This window comes from Berghia stephanieae, chromosome 1 (assembly GCF_034508935.2).
Source record: "Berghia stephanieae isolate SIO BIC M18660-M18661 chromosome 1, UCSD_Bste_1.3, whole genome shotgun sequence".
NCBI classification, from domain to species: Eukaryota; Metazoa; Mollusca; class Gastropoda; order Nudibranchia; family Aeolidiidae; genus Berghia; species Berghia stephanieae.
In genome coordinates, this window is record NC_088360.1 from 31,448,202 (window position 1) to 31,467,729 (window position 19,528).

The 19,528-nt window shown below is 34.4% G+C and overlaps 1 protein-coding gene across 1 annotated transcript in view; it reads left to right on the top strand.

Annotated features, from left to right (window-relative positions):
• The first annotated feature begins 233 nt into the window (after nucleotides 1-233).
• The window catches only part of LOC144971833 (acyl-protein thioesterase 1-like), a 28,857-nt gene continuing 9,562 nt past the window's right edge, over nucleotides 234-19,528 (top strand). The window contains exons 1-4 of the mRNA XM_078912910.1: nucleotides 234-318; nucleotides 447-544; nucleotides 16,643-16,674; nucleotides 18,893-18,958. Of these exons, the coding sequence (XP_078769036.1) occupies nucleotides 264-318; nucleotides 447-544; nucleotides 16,643-16,674; nucleotides 18,893-18,958 (251 nt within the window). The 5' untranslated portion in view covers nucleotides 234-263. The remainder of the gene's footprint in view (nucleotides 319-446; nucleotides 545-16,642; nucleotides 16,675-18,892; nucleotides 18,959-19,528) is intronic.

The window sequence follows — 19,528 nt, forward strand, 5'->3', positions numbered from 1 at the left end:
TTTTCTTCTTTATCTTCTCCCCTCGTTAGCATCCAAACTACACAGAATGGGAAAGCCTAAGAGATCATTTACTGGCTATTTCAATTTTATTCAACCTCCCCTCTCCCCGCCCCCAACAATTTTCATATGGCAAAAAAATTTCGGGTTTATCATGTTTGTACGTTTTGCATCTCTGGATCCTCACACAACTGTGTTTACATCTCGAGAGATGCAGGCGGCAACCGCGATTTTGCGAGACGTGAGAAGCGAAAATTATCAATGCAATGTTGACCATCAGCTTTTCTCTCCACATAAATCAGCTGTTGCACAGAAGCCAACGTATGATTTAGCTACTTTTTAGTACATTTGCCGTGCCGGATTTGTTGTAGTTGTGTTAGCGACTTGATGTATTCTGTACATGCAAAATTCATTAATTAAAGGATTTGTATTCGTCCTTCTCACTTCAGGTTTTGCCTTACTGTGTCGTCAGTTTATGGGAGCCTCATCATCTTCAAGTATGACACAGCCAGTCGTTATTCCTCCTAAAGAAAAGGCCACTGCTTCTGTGAGTACCCAACTTCTTATCTTGAAAACTTATCGATAAATCGTTGTTTCGTATATTCTTTGTCCGAAGTTTTGAGAGGACTTTGGTATTGAGTCGACACCAGAACAAAATTCAGACTGTAAATTTCGATCAAAATCAAAGTTTATGTGAAATACTGATTCAATTCTCATTCTCTTTGTGTGCTCTTTCATTTTAGACCTTTCAATTTGGATTTCTTGCTGTGGAGAATGCATTTTGACTTTTAAGTGAAAGTGGAAAGGCTTTTTGCGTAAGTGAAAAATCTCCACTGCATTGTTTTGTATCCAATGAATCACAAAGCCGAAGTAAGCTAAGTAAAGTACTTTAATTTAATTTAAATTTAAATAGACGTCTATGATTCAGTTAATTTGATATGATACCTTTGACTTTGTTTTAGATCTAAAATGAACGGTTTCAAGTTATGATGCTTTTACTACTCAAAAAGTTCAGTCTGTCACTGGGAATATTCCCCCACTAGTAGACTGCCTCTCGATAAAAAGATAAGCTGACTACTCATTGAAACGGGACTTTTGATTAGCTTTGTACTGACAACTGAAGGCCAAAATTAAACAAACTGCGCTGCCTCCAATCTTGATGAAATTTGGCATAAACATAGATAAATGAATTATCTAGATGCCTTTTTTTTTTTTTGCTCTCTCAATTTTGAAAAAAATTACAACAGTTTTAAAGTGAAGTAGCAATTCGGACTCGAGTCTGAATAGTCTCCCGTGGCTATTCGGACTTACTCCAATGGGCTTGCGTGGAACTGATAAAGACATAGAAAAAGACTTCAGAAGAAATTTTGTGTTGCCCATATCACACTGACTCAGTTCAGTTCCCTACTTTGGATTGTAGAAGGATTGTTGCCTGTCTCACCCTGTCAGAATATAATGTAATTTTATAATGATTTAATTTTATCCTGATTTTATTTGGACATTGTTTTATGTTGTTTGAAAAACTTTTCATTTATACCACGGTTACTTTGACTTTTGTTACTTTTGAAGAGTTTTAACTCATTTTCTGTTTTATTTCTATCTGCCTTCCAATTGATCCATGATTTTGTCTATCTCGTCAAATAAAGCGGGTTTAGACTACCTGTTGATAGTTACTACAATGGTAATTTTGATTTGCATTAATTTTGTTTAATTATAAATAATAAAAATTTTTTTTTTTTTTAAACAACAAACAAAAGCTATGCTCCCACGGGAGACTATTCAGACTGAGTCCAAAAAACATGTTGATTGCACATGCGCATTTGAATTTGAGTCCGAATAGCCACGGGAGACTATTCAGACTTGAGTCCGAATAACCGCAGCCGTTTTAAAATGACGTAATTATTACCAAATTATAATTTTTGACTAAATGTGCCTACAATGATTTCAATCACTTTTAAAGAAAGCTTGATCTCTCATTATTATGATACCAGAACGGCTCAGATAATGTGAAAAATAATGCAGTTATGTTATTCAAATTTTAACCTAATCTAGTACTACATTGGCTAACCGGCACTTGTCCAGGCTGGAATCAGCCTACTCACTGTAAAAACTTTCTTCTTCTTTTTTACTGTATTAGCCCCCTTATCGAGGATCAATTTACATTTGACAGTCACTTGAATACAAGAAAAACAAAACCAGATACGTAGTGGCTTCATTCACTGTGTCCTGAATGTAGCCTTCCAGGTATGGCCAGGCTAGGTTGACGGTGACGTGAATCTAGCCTGGCAGGCTAGGTCAAGGCTCAGGGCGCTGTAATGAATGTAGCCAATCGGTTGAGGCCAGGCTAGGTACATGGCATTCAGGCTTGCTTTGTTGATGGCAGTTATCTATATTTATTTGGAAGGTTTTGTGTGGAGTTATAGTTATTGCCAATATTCAACTTTTGGTAATCTTTTCAAGCACTTATGTATCCAAATCGTTTCTGACATAATTTTCTCTATGCATTCAATATTTATCCATTGTTAATTATCATTCACTATTTTATACACTTCAGAATATTAGATTTTCCAATTGAATTTTATGTCTGTCATCAGCTGGTCACTGAGCTCCTCTTTCTCCTCCTTCGCCCCCCTTCTTTGTCTCCATATCAAATTTAAATGCAGTCACATGATCTCCTTCACCACCCACACTCGCCCAGCGCAGATCACTTTATGACAAATCTGTCCCCTCCCCTTCTCTCTCATTTCTCCCTTCCCTCTTCTCTCTCTCTCTCTCTCTCTCTCTCTCTCTCTCTCTCTCTCTCTCTCTCTCTCTCTCTCTCTCTCTCTCTCTCTCTCTCTCTCTCTCTCTAAGCTACTTACTTGCCAATTTAACCTATTTATATTCATATTCTTCTTATCTCCGCATATACCAGAAATATGCAGATTGGGTGTGACTGTAGTCTTTTAAAAAAAATATGATTTGGAGTAGATTTATTTAGCCCCTTTCTATAGCTACACATGTAATTTGGTAATAGGTATAGAAAATATAGGGATTGTATGCACGCACACAAAAGCTATCCCAAGTATTTTTTTTACGACTGTGCCTTCAATCTCAAAAGTCTTTTAAAACTCTGAAGACTTGTAGCAAGTGTCATGGACAGAGGTGTTTCAGGTTTGTGATCCAACTTTGCTGAAAAACCTATGTCCAAAACGTTTTAAATGGGATTTTGTGAATGTTTAGCAGTTTGGAATTTTGGAATCTTAGCATGCGGGGTGGTTATTATGGGACCAAAAGATCCTGGATGTGAATGGTAGCAGTTGAATCCAGGGATCTGTAACTAAACAAATATATTTTCTATTCAGTCATTGCCCACTCTGGAAGCTGTTGAGTCTAGTTTTCACAAGAACCAATCTTGCTGCACAATTGTTTAACTCTTTTTATAGCTTTTTTTTTTTTAATTTTCACATCAGTCAGGGAGTTACATTAGTTTAACTTAGACATAGCTACAAAACACTATAGGCGTTCTAATGGGGCTGTCTGATAATAAAAGTTTCATTTGAGACCTCATTCGGAGTTCCATATATATAATTTAACAACATTTGAACTAGCCTCTGTCATCTTAAATTTGTTGGTGTTAGTTGTAGTAATTAAAAAGGCTGACTTTTATGTTGCGATTCAATGAAAGGGGGGGGGGGGTGCACGTCGTCCCCTCATTCCGGGCCAAATGGGCGTTCCTTATTTTATTTTTGAAAAGTTGGCAGCTATGTATATAAGTTTGACACTGTGATCAATTGGTAAGTCCATGAACATATGACTCAAGAAAAATGTTGAGATTTTGTGCTGAATTTGTGAATGACAAGTTGGTGACAGCAATAGTGATGGTACTAGCTAGGCTTATCATTTTTAATTTTCTATTTCTGTAGAGCAAAGAATTATTTCTCTCTTTTTCTGCATTAAGTTTCAGTCCAGGAGTTGACAGATTGATTTCACTCTCTGGTAATATTTAAGATCGAGTATCAAGATTATTGATGTTAATACTTTTGTAAAGTTGAAGATCAACAGTATACATGTAATAATGAATGGCATGCTTTCTTATGGTGAGACTCAAAGGTATGATATGCAATTACAGGACCAAGTACAGAACCCTGGGGGACTCTCAAATAAAGAACTTTCTCAATAACTAATCGGGCTGAACATTGAGCGCTTCCTGTGTGATGAAGACGCAAAGTCTACAGGGCCTGAAAATGATGTGCGCAATTTAATTTTCTTTTTCCGTTCAAGGGTGTCCGGTTCTTGGTAACGGGCTCAGCAAACGTAGTAATGGGATTGTAAAAGAAAAAAAGGGACATGTTTGCATTATAATAATACAATTATATAATGGTTTTGTGTCACAGGTTGCGCTCAGTAGCCTCTACTCAGTGAGGGGTAAATTGCACAATATAAGTGTATATACTTATAATCATCATTGTTATCATTATCAGTATATCACCATAATTATTGTTGATCAACAGCCGAGACCATCTGATCTCTGACTGCTAACACGAAAGGCATCTATTTGTCCATGGTGAATCACAATGTAAAATGCACAAAATTAAAATAGCTTAATTCATTCACATCACTTACTAAAACTGAAACTATTATCTGTGCTATAGAATAATATATTTATTTATTTTTCACATACTGCAGTCTGAAATTATATTACTCTTGATAAAGAGCTGGTGATTCCCGTAGCACAATTTTTTGAAAAGACATTAATTCAAGGTCAGATTTTCAATATCCAGGTCAGAGATGATGCTTGGATCATTTGTGGCAACCCAGTCAAATGCAGGTCCTTATGATTGCGTCAGATCGTAAAGGATTTGATGGGCCTGCTGAGGAACTTAATAGGTGCAGCATTTGTTGTGTGTTGGATCATCTTTTTCATTGAAATGAATATTGAAGTTGCCAAGATGAGTTAAACATTTACTTGAAGTATATTCAGTAAGATTGGAATATTTGTCAATAACAATTTTGTCTGCAGTTTTGATGTTAAATACCTACGAATGTTGTATTTGCTGATTTAAGTGTCTTTGCGTTTACTGTCCTAATGCTTTTAGACATACAAGCTGGGATAAGTTTTCAGCTTTTGCTGGGAAGTTAAGTTTGGGATTTCTGAGCACTCGTTGATTTTTGTTTCTTTAAATAGTGGTGCAAATGATATGATTATATCATAAAACCTTTTAGAGCCTTAAACTTAAAGGCAATGGGGCTAGAGTTTACCATAGTTTCTGAGCATTAAACGAACAATAACATTGCATGATTGGTTTTGGCACTGGTCTTTTAAAGTAAGGTGGTAGTCCTTCGGGGCCGGAGTTTAACCTGATAATAGTGTACATTGACAAAAGCAATTAAAGTGGTTTCTGCCAGATCTAACAGACCCAGCTACCCAATCACTATTTAGCGGATCTGGGTCAGAAAAAAATCAGGACTTCACCCAGGATTGAACCTGGTCCCTAGCCAATTCATGTGAATTGAGTGCTCTACCAACTGAGCTATCTGGACCCTCATTGTAACAAAAAGCAAGTACTGAAACATTAAACAGAATATTGAGGTATTGAGAATAAATATTTTTGAACCGTAAATGTGAAGTTGATCAAAATGACGTGATCACAAATGACTTATGCTCATGTATTAAATGATTAAGAGATAAAATGCGAATATTCATAGCATAATGGACAGAGCACGAGTCATTGATTGTCATCTGTTGCTGTTTTCATACTATCCCAACTATGCCTGTCTGAAAACATTAGGACACTTACATCAATGATGTATATTTTTAAAAACTCGTTTTGCACTGGATCATTTCATTCAAACAATTGACCAAATCGTGGCATATTGATTAATATCCACTCTACCTTGGCCTAAAATTCCCATCAGATGGTTATTTTAAGCTACTAAAACTAAAACCGTCATAAATCTATTGGGGTTACTCTGAAGTGGAGATACTGGATTATTCTATCCTGGCTGCTATCAAGAAAAAAGCAGTCGCCATACACAATCGGCATTATTAATAGTAATAGTCGCAAATGTGATGTCCCGGCAATGACTGGCTAGCTGAGTTTTTCATAGCTCTAGCAGAGAGTTCTTAGCAATTAACTGACGTCATTCAAAGGGCCTCAAGCAATAGCTGCACCCCATTTAACGTTACAGGAACCATGGGAAACTCCAGTTCAACGTGCCTTTAGGGTATAAAGAAATACTGGATGGCTATATATTTTTATTATACAAACGAGGTATAGCAGCCATTATACATGCGAGGTAAGAGTATTCGAGTTTCTCAAGAGTTGATACTGAATTGGAACCCTTTAATTTGCCAAAAATCAAACTCTTATAATAATGATGATAATAATAATAATAATAATAATAATAATAATAATAATAATAATAATAATAATAATAATAATAATAATATACTTATATAGGGCCCATTGATCCACTGACAAGTACTGTATGGCGCTTTACAATCACTCAGACTATATAATCTAGCATACACACTAACACGCCTTCAGACATACACACCCGTATACTCAGATCCACATACGGAAACTTCTCCACATCCACATACACAAACTCTTTACATACACATTACTATACCATCTACCCTGAATTAAAACATAAAACATATTCTAAATAATTCGAGAGTCGTCCCCTGTGTTTGATAGAGAAATATGGAAACTGCCCTCTGTACATGATTCTCTCCTGTATTTTCACGCTAATGAAGCCTAAATAAACTATAACATACCAATATGAGACATAACTGATTTTCTACATCGTTACAAAGAAAATTGTCTTAATCCAAATTGACAAACTTGTTCTAACTGATTAGTAATGAGGACATGCGTTTTTAAGTTATAATTAATCCATGCTGAATCTGCATCTTGGGCTCACGTTTTACAACCGTACAGTAACGTTGGAAAGACATTACATGTTTCTGTCATTGCAATTTTGTAGACCTTTGTATTACTGAGTTAGTAACGACATGCTTTATGTTAATTTTAAGTATTTGAACCTTTTAAATTATTTGATGTTCTCTCTTTTGCTTGTCAAATATAATTGTATTTCATTATTTTCATTGCTAGCTACCACACATTCTGTATTTTTCACCTTCGACTTTAATTCTTTCTTTTCACTTCCATCGACTAGTTTGTCCATCAATGTTTGTAAACTGTCTGGTGTGAAAGCCATTATTAGTGCAGCGTCATCTGCATAGCACCGTTTATTATGCCATTATTACTTATTGTGGAAATCGCAACTCGAAAGTTTTGTACCACAGTTTGATTTATAATTATTACTTACCGATACTTTCCCCATTATTATTCCAATTAAATGATTTTCTTCAGTGTCACCACCTCGACGTACAAAGCTAACCACTGTCTTCCTTGTTCTCGTCTTTTTAGAGTTTGAACTTGAAGACCACAGCATTAATTGTTTGTGTTCGTGTGTACTTTTTTTTCTTGTTGCCGTCACACACTGTGTCTCTACAAACCGTCCTGATTTAAGAAATCCAATGCTCGAGCTGAAAACATCTTTCAATGCATTTGTTGTATAGAAATTCAAGCATTGTATTCAGCGTCAAATTACTTGTTGCATATATAATTCAAAATGCTATATGCCTTCTTCATTTTGATTTTAAACTGTTATTTAGTCGAAGAAGAAACACTACGAACAAAACAATTAGATGTGCTCCTCCTGACACCACACTGATTCATTACACGTCAACTGCGCTGCCCATTTTTGGACTATCTGTCTGTGTCTCATTCCATTCTCTCTCTCGTCGTATTATTTGATCGATATAAATATACACATTATGATATCACAGTGACCTGTGTTACTCATCTTGCCAATTACAAACACATACCATTGCTGGTTACCATTATGATACCGTCCCGTATTGTTTACACATAGGATGATACCGTTGTACCGTTGACAAAAGGGATAGCGTATTAGTTGATACCCTGATATGTTGCATATATGCAACATAATCATACCACGGCATTATCTCCCCTCATTGTTCTACTCTTGATTCATAGTCTCTTGGAGGTCATGATTTCTATACAACACAGGGTTTGGATTTGTTTTTTGTTTTTGATGTTGTTGTTGTTTTTGTTTGTTTGTTTTTTCTTCTTTAATTTTATTCCACATTTCTTCCTTCTTTTCTTGGTTTTAAATAGATTTATCGTGAAGATTATGACGTCTGGTTTTGGAAAAATCAATTTTTCCTGCGGGGACTCATTTGTGTGAGTTCTGCGCTTTAACAATTCTTGTCAATGATTTCACTCTGTGGCTGTGATAATGCTAGTTAGAAATCTATAATACGGCGGCTCCATTGTAATGCTCACTCTCACGTGAACGTATCAATCAGTCATTCGAGTACGTATTCAGTTTACTGCATGTATCATGATATAAGATAGGAGTAAATAACTGAAAAGTACAACAGTAAAGTAAAAGAGCTATGGAAAGAGAGAGAGAGAGAGAGAGAGAGAGAGAGAGAGAGAGAGAGAGAGAGAGAGAGAGAGAGAGAGAGAGAGAGAGGAGAGAGGAGAGAGAGAGATGGAGTGGTGAATTGGAGAGCGAATGTACGGTGTTTGTTTGTTGTGTGTGCGCGGGGGGGGGGGGGGGGGGGGGTATTGAATGCTGCCTTTATTGACAATACAAATAATACAATTGTAATTGGGAGATTTTTTGTTCTCAGAGGTTTAAATTGTGATGTTTCGGATGATGGCTAATTTGTGAAATCAATGTCGGTTTATGACGCCTCGTCATTTTTTGTTTCCATATTGGCTTTTTAAAAAATTTGTTTCTATATACTTATTTAATTTATTTATTTTGGGTGATACTTTCTGGATTTGATAATAATTGTTGCATACAATCCACGCAGTTTTCAAATGAAATGTGAATAAAAAATAATATTACAGTAATGAGAGAAAAAATATTTAAAAATTGTTTTAAAAGACGCATTAAGACAATAAAAACGGAGAAGTAAAGAAACTTATTAAATGGGCAATTGCAATCAAAAGCCTGCATTGAACCCTTGTCTGCTTTGGTATAGTTGAGTCTTCTATCCCCCCCCCCCCCCCCACACACACACACATTCAACACTTACTCCAACCGTACGTCCCTCTGAGAAATCTTAGAGCCCACGATTTTAAATTGCTATAATCTCCTTAGACTAAACTTAAATAATTTGGTGATAGGTCTTTTATGAAATTCGGACCCACGATTTGGAATTATCACCCTCAATCTATGAGATTTTCGAGTTCTATAGATATATATATATTTATATATTATATATATATAATATATATATATATATATATATATATATATATATATATATTATTTATATATATATTTTTTTTTTTTTTACTGAAAACATATCTCAGTAAATATTTACTTTATTGAATTTTAAATGTATTGTATGCGACTAATGTATTGATGATGTTTTTGATGCCCGTTTTATGCTCTTAATATTTTGATATTGGTTGATTTGGTCTCGCAATGTTCTTGTAACCTGGGTAAATAATACACTGTTTTTTTGGGGGTTTTTGTTTTATGGGTTGTTTTTTTTTCTTCTTATACAGCACCTTGAAGTTTCGACAAAAGACGCTATAGAAATATGCTTATTATTATAACCCTCTGGCAATGCGATGCGACATGATAGTGTTCGGTTCCCCTTTTTTTTCAAATCCCCAAATGAGTTACTGCCAAGCGGTCATCTGTGTAAAGAGGGCACCCGAAGAACACTTGGCTCATGATCAAGTGGTGTCCACTTTACACAGGTTTGGCTGTAACTGAATCCGCCGGCCTCCCCTTTCTCTTTTGAGTATTTCACACTAAGAGATTATATCCAATGCTGCATACACTGCATAATGCAACTGGCTCCGTCTGGAAGGGGGGAGGGGGGGGGGGGGATCCTCAGCGTGCAAATTTCATGATTTGCATATTTTATTTGTCTTTCTTTTCTCTCAGTCCCCTCCACAAATCTCGTTTCCTCTGCGAAAACATGCTATTTGAATTTGTTCAATTTTATTTATTCGTTATAATAGTCCATGACCCATTCGGTGCACTAAATGAAACGACTAATGGCATTTGCCTTAAATTCATGAGAGTATAATCTGACCGGATGTAAATCGGTAGCATTAATTTACCCTGAGAGCCTTCTGCACACAATCGACGGCCTTCGTCCAGTTTTACCCTGGAAAGAAAGTCAAGATTATTTTGTTTGCTTCGGATAGAAGCCCTTGCCAGAATGCTAACATTAAAAACACCCCCTTGGTATTTCAAATTATTTTTTATCCTGACCTTGCTTGGTTAACAAGCGAAAATTGAAAAAAAAAAATTAAACAAATAAATAAAAATATGGAACTTTTTAATTTCAGAGGTTGTGGCAATGGCTAAAAAGTTGATTTTTAAAACTTTACTTTTTCTCTTTCATTTTGTCCCTGACGAATGCTAGTAACATCGATTTTGGCAGACATATTAAATTTATTTATTTATTCACTTATCTATTTATCATTCATTAATTTGCCGAGAGACTGTCAAGTCCCAATAGTCATGCTTGGTTCGATAATGAACCCGTGATCTGAGCTTTTATCTATTCCATAGCCTAAAATTGTATCGAATGTACCCCCATCAGGCTGGTATGACCTAAAGGGGGGTTACAAAACGGTTAACTAGTAATAGTAATAATAATAATAATAATAATAATAATAATAATAATAATAATAATAATAGTCATAATAATAATGATGATAATAGTCATAATCATAATAATAATAAACACAAAACTAAAATAAAATAAATAACTCTACACCACGGACGTGTGATTTACTCACAGTTGATTTTTAAAAAATATAATATTTCAAAACGAATATTCCAAATCAGCCCACTATGCTTTGATTATCCCCGCATCGATAGTTTCTGTTTGTCGCAGTTGTTTTTTATTGCATTTTCTCTTTTGTTTTGTTGTGTTTTTTTTTGTTTTTTTTTCTTGTGTGTTTTTTTTTCCTTTTTGTTTTATGTTTTATTAATTATTTTTTTGTTGGGGGGGGGGGGGGGGTTGTATAATTTGTTATTATTATTATTATTATTATTGTTGTTGTTGTTGTTATTATTATTATTATTATTATTATTATTATTATTATTATTATTATTATTATTATTATTATTATTATTATTATTATCGTTTTGCTTGTTTTTGTTTGTTTTTTTTTTCCGGCAAGAAAAGTAACATGTTTATACAGGCTTCCTTGTTTAATATTGTTCGGTCGGTGAGCAATAACTGAGACGTATAATACTAATACGTACTTTCAATAGTACCGTTGTGTTCGACGAAGGCGGCTTACGTCCACTCGAGCCTCGTCTTTCTCTTTCTCCTTTTCTCCCTCATCCATCTCAATAACACTGCCGCCTAATCCCTCTTTCAGACGGGTATATGCCAATCCCTGCTTCCTGTGCTGGGTTGTCGCGCAGATGTGCCAACCGGAAGAAGAGTTGTGCTCAGTAAAGTTCATGGTGAAAACTCTTTTTATGTATAATTCAATGTCAATATTTTAATTCTTTGCTCCCAATATTGGAAGCTACTAGAAAGAAAATATTTTCCTTATGATTTTGTAGCTGTTCGGGGTTATATGTTAGTGTGTGCATTTGCAAGTGTTTCTGTATGTGCTTTTTTTTTTTTTTTTTTTTGTTAATTCACTTTAAGATATTATTATTCTCAATCCATTATTGTCAGAATGGTACTATTATGAAATGATAGTTTGATGGAACGCTTTTGTTGGGGAGAGTGAATACAGATTCTCAAACCGTGAAAACTTCCCATTTTGCAATTCTGACGTTACATTTAGTTGTCTTCATCAATACTTAATAGACATGATGGGTCACATATGTTTTGTGAACCTTCTGATGATTTTCTTATTCGTTGTAATGTCATTTAATTGTTTTCAGCAAGGTGTCGTGATCTTTGTAGTACCTACATTGGCAGTATAATGTCTCAATGATTGTCATATTTTTGAGAAGCGATTTTGATAGAACAAGGGCAAATGAGAGATTTGGATTCAATTCCATATAGCTCAATCATGGCGTACATTTTAAGAAAGAATGGAATGAGTGGGGGTTAGGAGGGGGGATGGGGTCAACTTAGCAAGATGTTGAAAGGGAAAGGTAGCCTTGATTTATGACGCGTTAACATAGTGTATGATATTGGTCTATGCTAATTAATGCTTGCACGCATTTCATTGAAATCTGAAGGCTTTCTTGTTCTCATCAAGAGTTTCTTGCTATTTATAGGGCTGTTGCCATGCCAATTTACTGTTTACCAAAACAACCTAATTGATTGGTCAGATGCTGCTGGGCGTTGTGGTCGCAGCCTATTGGTATGACGCTTGCTTGCGACCTGTAGGTTCGAGACCCGTTGTGGGCGACGCAAAGTTTGAGTCCTCGGACAATACTCTTTACTCACATGTTCTCATCTTACTAAAGTGTTAAACAGGTACCTGGTCGGCAACAGCCCCATCTCTTAGGAAAAGAAAGTATAACTACAGCATTGTTGTTAACCTAGGACTCCTCTCAGGGCGTTTTAAACACTTTTACGGATGTTACGCTATATATATATATTATATATATATATATATATATATATATATATATATATATATATATATATATATTATATATATATACACATATATCTTAAATCAAGGATGACTTGTGGTGGCGTCACCGGTTGTACGCTGCCTGAAGTTTAAATCTCCAATTAGGACCCCTTTAATTCTAGATGCTATGAATACTATGAAGGATATGTTTCTTTCTGACTTATAGCCTGGCCAATTATCTTGGAGAGATTGACCACCGGCCTTAAACGTTGTGCAACTGAAAATGGTTTGTTGAACGATAGGTTTCAATGTCTTAGGATGCAGAGTTTGTTAATTGGCTATATTCTGAAGTTTTTGAAAAGCCTCTTTTGTTCATTTATTTATTTATTTATTATTTGAATTTATTATTTAATTTAATATATATATATATATATATATATATATATATATATATATATATATATATATATATATAATTCGTTGTTTTGTTTGGTTGCCCAGTTTTCATTCGAAGCCAATTGAGTCTGCATTTAACGATTGTGGGAGAAGACACATATGTCACCTTTGTCGTCTATTTCGTGATGGTGTCCGACAACTATTGTTTTGCGTTCGGGCCATTGTATAATGTTGAATCATTCAGCTTTGTATTGTTCAGTCACAGATTCAAACCCTTATATTATGTATGCCTCATTACTCCGGATTTCTAAAAGAGTATAACTCCAGTGACTTTGAAAAGTAGGTTATGTCTACGTGCCTTAATATGACCATTATCATAAACTTTGAATTTTGTTTTTAGAAAAATCCTTCGGGTGCACATTTTAACGAAGGATGGTGATAATATTGTGTGTTTGGCAAAGATCGCTTTAAAAAATAATTGAGTCAACTTATTCACGCGGTGGGAGTTAGATGAGTCGAAATTGTAGAAATATATACTTCAGCTATTGCATAGAGAAACCATCAAAATAGAAAGCAGGGTGTGCATAAATACAGTGTCTGTCGGTTGAATAAGAATTAAAGAGTGGCATGAGATGGATGTCGATCCGTGGAACTCAATATTGGCAAAGATTCTAAATTTCAATGCGAATAGATAGAGTTGGTTTTACACGAGTTATTCCATAATTATACATCAGCCTTTCTAGCCATGATGATATCGTTCAAGCGTTGCTACATTCGTTTTGATTCCATACCTCATTCAAGCTTAATATCATCTTCACTAAGACTTTTTATAATTATAGCCACATATGCAGTTCTACTATACTCTTTCGTAACTAAAATCGCTTTAGCGTTCATTGCTGGATGTCCAGTCCCCCTTCTGAAAAATGTTCCAAACTGTTATTTGAAATTTATTGTTATTACTGGGTATGTTGTTGTTTTTTTTTAATTTAATGGCCATTTATTGCTCGTTCAAATGACAATTCTCGATTGTTTCATTTCTGAAAGTTTGGTATATTGCATTCATCAAGTTTGAATAACGAAACGAGAATGCGTTATTAAATGATACAATGTAACATAAAGACCACGATGATACAATGTAACACAAAGACCACGAATTATATTGTACTTTTTTTTTTTGTTTTTGGTAAGGATGCAACTTGGGTAGTATTAATTTAATGTTAAATACGTATGTATGGCTTTCGTGTGTGTGTGTGTGTGTGTGTGTGTGTGTGTGTGTGTGTGTGTGTGTGTGTGTCGTATTCGAGTTCTTCGTATTTCTGTGCAACGATAGAACTGTCTAACACCAACGTGCACAGGTCTGATAACCCGACGCGATTAGTACCTGTTTTTACACTGTGGAATATACACATTTTGCGTGGTTTGAGAGTATTCCATTGCGGCAATGGGACCATAACAAAATGGGCTTCCAGACCTGCTAAATAAGTACACATCGGCTAACACCATTAAAAAAAGTTATATATATATATATATATATATATATATATATATATATTATATATATTTATATATATATATATATATTTATATATATATATATATATATATTATATATATATATATATATTATTATATTATATATATATATATATATATATATATATATTTATTTATATATATATATTTATTATATATTATTTATTTTATATATATATTTTATATATATTATATATATATATATATATATATATATATATATATATATATATATATATATATTTTATTTTTTTTATATTATTTTTTTGTCTTGTTTTGTTTTTGTTTGTTTTTTTAACATTATTATTATTTATTTATTTTCGTTTTCTGATTCATTTGGTGCGAGCTTCTGTCCTTTTCATATGAAATAGTCAAAGAGACAACTAAAAATGAAAAATAACAGTTTTCATTAAAAAGAAAATTGATTGGAGCTAATTAAACGTCTTCGTCCTCGTTGACTCGTGTTTGTTGTTTTGTATTTTGTGATGCAGCGAGAGAAACAGCGGAAACACGTATCCTTGTGAAGAATATAGGCATTAAATCGTCCCAACTATCGGGTAATTTCTGTGGTGTAATCGTAGCACGCCTGACCAATAATCATGAGGTCTGAGATTCGATCCCCAGTCAAGGCAGGCTAATTTTTTGGATGGTCTCTCTCTCTCTCTCTCTCTCTCTCTCTCTCTCTCTCTCTCTCTCTCTCTCTCTGCTTTGTCTAGCACTGTTTCATACTCTTTCATATCTTTAGTGAATTGTCAGGATATCGAACCCGGTACCACCGTAAGCGGGATATAGTTGGGGACTCAACAATCCGTCCTCACGAGTACTTATTGTTCATTATTGATTTACTGTGTGTTGTGATGGCATGCCTTCATTCCCCCCTCCCCCTCTTCCCCACTCTCTTTTCTTGGACCGGTAGCACTTTTGGTCCATTTGTGTCTTAATGCTGATAATGGCAATTGACAGTCTATGGTCTTATTGTTTTTATGACGACTAGGGTGTGAGTAAAATTTGGAAGTCATTAAGGAGTCCCGCACAAGGCTCTCTATAAGTACGCTACTGGCCCCAGATATTAGTGGTGTGTGTGTGTGTGTGTGTGTGTGTGTGTGTGTGTGTGTGTGTGTGTTGGGGGAGGGGTGGTGGTGACGATGATTTCCAATGATATTACCCAACAAGGCATTACATGGTAAAGCCCCTCCTTTGTTGAATACTTTCAGTCTGTGATTTGACACCGTGCAAAGTCAAAGGGAATTGTTAAAAAAGATTTATTTTTTAAAGTTCAAGCCATTTGAAGACCGCTTTCAATCGCCAAGCCATGAACAAAATAGAGAAGAAAAAGAAAGCGATCCCTATTTCCGCCTAAGCCCATTTTTGTGCAGATATATATATATATATATATATATATATATCTCTCTCTCTCTCTCTCTCTCTCTCTCTCTCTCTCTCTCTCTCTCTCTCTCTCTTGAATTTCACATTGTCTCACTGTTACGAATTATTTGTTACATATGAGTATAAAAAGTGTGTTATGGTACCCATTAATCATATTTGAATTAGTAGTACAGCACACGTACCCAGGCTGCGTCAGAGGGTCGTTTTCGTAATGTTCCTCACGCAAATAATTGCAATACTAAAATACTAAGTTATTTGGGGAAAACACTAAAGAAGTTACTCTGTCCACACTTTTTTTGAACCTATGAGAAACTCTTTCTGCTTTTCTATTTAATCGAGATCGCCAGTATTTTGGTTTATTTCACATTATACAATTTATAGAAATTGATGAAAACGATTTGTTTTCCTTAGTTTTTCAAATTTACTTATTTATAGAGTATTTTTGTTGGGAATGTCACAGAAACGATCTTTTGGCAGTCTTTATATTTGACAAACCCATAGTACACTGCATTTTGTAAACTGTCTTGATGTTTATATCAATAAAGATTTGTTTATATATATATAAGATTTATCTTATCTTAATGTTGTATATATATATATATATATATATATATATATATATATATATATATATATATATATATATATATATATATATATATATATATATATATATATATATATATATCATTGGTTATTTTTTCCCCATTTTTCAGCTCATCTTCCTTCACGGACTGGGAGACACTGGGTAAGTTGGGGCAGTAGTAGTTTAACTTTGATATCAAGTTCTTGATTGATTGATGATGCTGAATTTAGCATATATCTGTTTTCAATATCAATTCCTTCTATCGCATCACATGTTATATTTAATAAATCTAGATTCATATATCTTGAGCTTAAGCATTTATATAGCGCACAATCCATTAAACATGCTCAAAGAACTGTTTAAGGTGTCCCAACCAACAATATCGCTTAACATGTTGGATGAAACATTACATTTGTGAGGCGACATTTCAATTTTTTTTTCCGAATGAGCAACGCTTTTGTGACCAGGTATTCATTTTACACCAAAAGATTGTGAGTATGAGTAATGGGCATTCTTCAAGAACTTTGCACCCCCAAATCGGGACTCAAACTCTGGTCCTTGAAGACAATCGCACAACTCTTCTTTTATAGCATAATGAAATTGATGTATAACTTCAATAATAGTAATAATAATAATGATAATAATAATAATGATGATGATGATAATAATAATAATAATAATAATAATAATAATAATAATAATATATATATATATATTAATTATTATTATTATTATTATTATTATTATTATTATTATTATTATTATTATTATTATTATTATTATTATTATTATAATATTAATAATAATGATAATAATACATGGCATTTATATTGCACATTTTCATCCCCGTGTAATGCTCAATGCACATTACAAATAAATATACAAAATTGACTTATAAAACGTATACCACATTAATATCAATAGCAGCAGTGTTATGTCCTAACTTATTAATATTATAATAATGTAACAGTAAAATCAATGGATTTTGTTTCTCTTATCCTTCTGGGCAGGCTTATGTAAGATGAAAGACCATTGCAATAGTCTAGACGTGATAAAACAATGGTTGTGACGGGTTTTATTGTATCTTTAGTCAGGAAATCTCTTATGGTGAAAATTTTCTTAAGAATTGTTTTAAGCATTTTAAAGAGGCTGTCAACTTGCATTTTCATTGATAAATCATGTTCCCAGGGATACTCCAATATTTCTAATGCCTGTCGAGGGATGAATTGGACAGAATGTCCTATTTACATTAAAACTTTTGTTTTATAAACTAATTTAATCACCAGCATGGTTAATTTCACTTCTGTACGGATCTGAATGCTGGAGGATGTCAGATAGAGACATGATTAAGTTGTCTGCATTTCATACAAAGTGCCTCAGGAGAATCATGAACATTTACTGGCTGAAAAGAATTAGAAATGAAAGACTGCTAGATCAATGTGGAATGGAAGACATGAAGGACATCATCATGAGAAGAAGGTGGAGGTGGCTAGGACATGTTATGAGAAAGGGGGAAATAATCATCAGCAAAACTTCCCTACACTGGACACCCAAAGAAAAGAGAAGAAGGGGAAGGCCCCGGGCAACATGGAGGAGAACAGTGAAGGGAGAGATGAGAGAGAGAGAGAGAGAGAGAGAGAGAGAGAGAGAGAGAGAGAGAGAGAGAGAGAGAGGAGGGGGGTGGGAGATGGAGATCCCTGAAGATGATGGCTACAGACAGATGAAGTTGGAGGTCCTTCATTGCTCCCTACATGCAAACAGGCGTAATGTGCAGTAAGTACCGGCTGGGTGGCGTTCCTACCTCCCATAGCGGGCAGGGAGGTACTTGCGGTGTCTTCTATCCCCTCTTATGTTTTCCAATTGCTTTCTGTCTTTGTCTTGGTTTTGTCCTGACCTTGGTCGGAGTCCTGAGCTGAGAGGGAAACAGTCGAATGTATAATTATAGTTTTGGGGGATGATATTTTTTTCTTTGTAAATCATCTCTCTGTTATGCATTGTATTATGTTTAGTTTACATATTATATTATATGATTGGTAAACATTTGAGTGTATTCCTCTTAGTTGGGACCCGTGCTTGTGTCTGGATGAGACTTTTAGGTAATCTCAAACTAAGTACTCTGACGGTGTGCTCTTGGAATCTACATCTGTTCCCTATTTGAACCAGTTCCTCTTTGTCTTATCTTTTCTTTTTTGCTTTAATTGTAATTCTAGAACTTTTTACTATCACATTTTCTTCCTTTTTACTGGCGCTGATATGACCTTAATGTGTTGCAAGCGCCGTAAAACCCTTAAAAACAAAACAAACATGTGCAGTAAGTAAGTAATAAGTATTGTTAATTTGTTATCCTTTCTTTTCTTCTTTTTTACCTCTCTTCCTTCAGTCATGGATGGGCATCTACGTTCAAAGATTTGTCTCTGAAAAATATACGTTGTGTTTGTCCTCATGCGTAAGTAGTCCTCTATTTCTTTATTTTTTTGTATGTGCAAACCTATAAATAAAGTAAAGTTGAACTTTTGAAAATATCATAGAATCTTATATAGCAACTCAGCTCAGATCTATTTTATAGTGGAGTAACACATCTGGTATAGGAGACATCCATCTTTCATTTGTATATCCACTGTTCTTTGCATCAGAACTTCCATATACATCTTTGAAAGCTACCCCGTTCATTATGTGGACTTTTACTTTTCAGTCAATCTCATAACCTGCTTTAGACAAACATTTAATTCAACTCTTCTTTTTATACAAACAGGCAGTAGGATATCCTTTTAACTAGTGAACTGCTATACTCTGCTGGAAATACATGTACATTATAATAAAATTTGGCCAGAAAATCCGTCCTTCAAATATCAATCAAATCGATTGACATTTGAAGGACAAGTTTTCTGGCCAAATGTTCAACTACAGAGTACTGCAGGTAACTAGTTAAATAATGAAAAAAAAGTACGTAAAACATTAACTAAAAAAGGTATAAATAGAGGTAGAAATGTCTTGAAATACTTTATTTGTTTCTTTT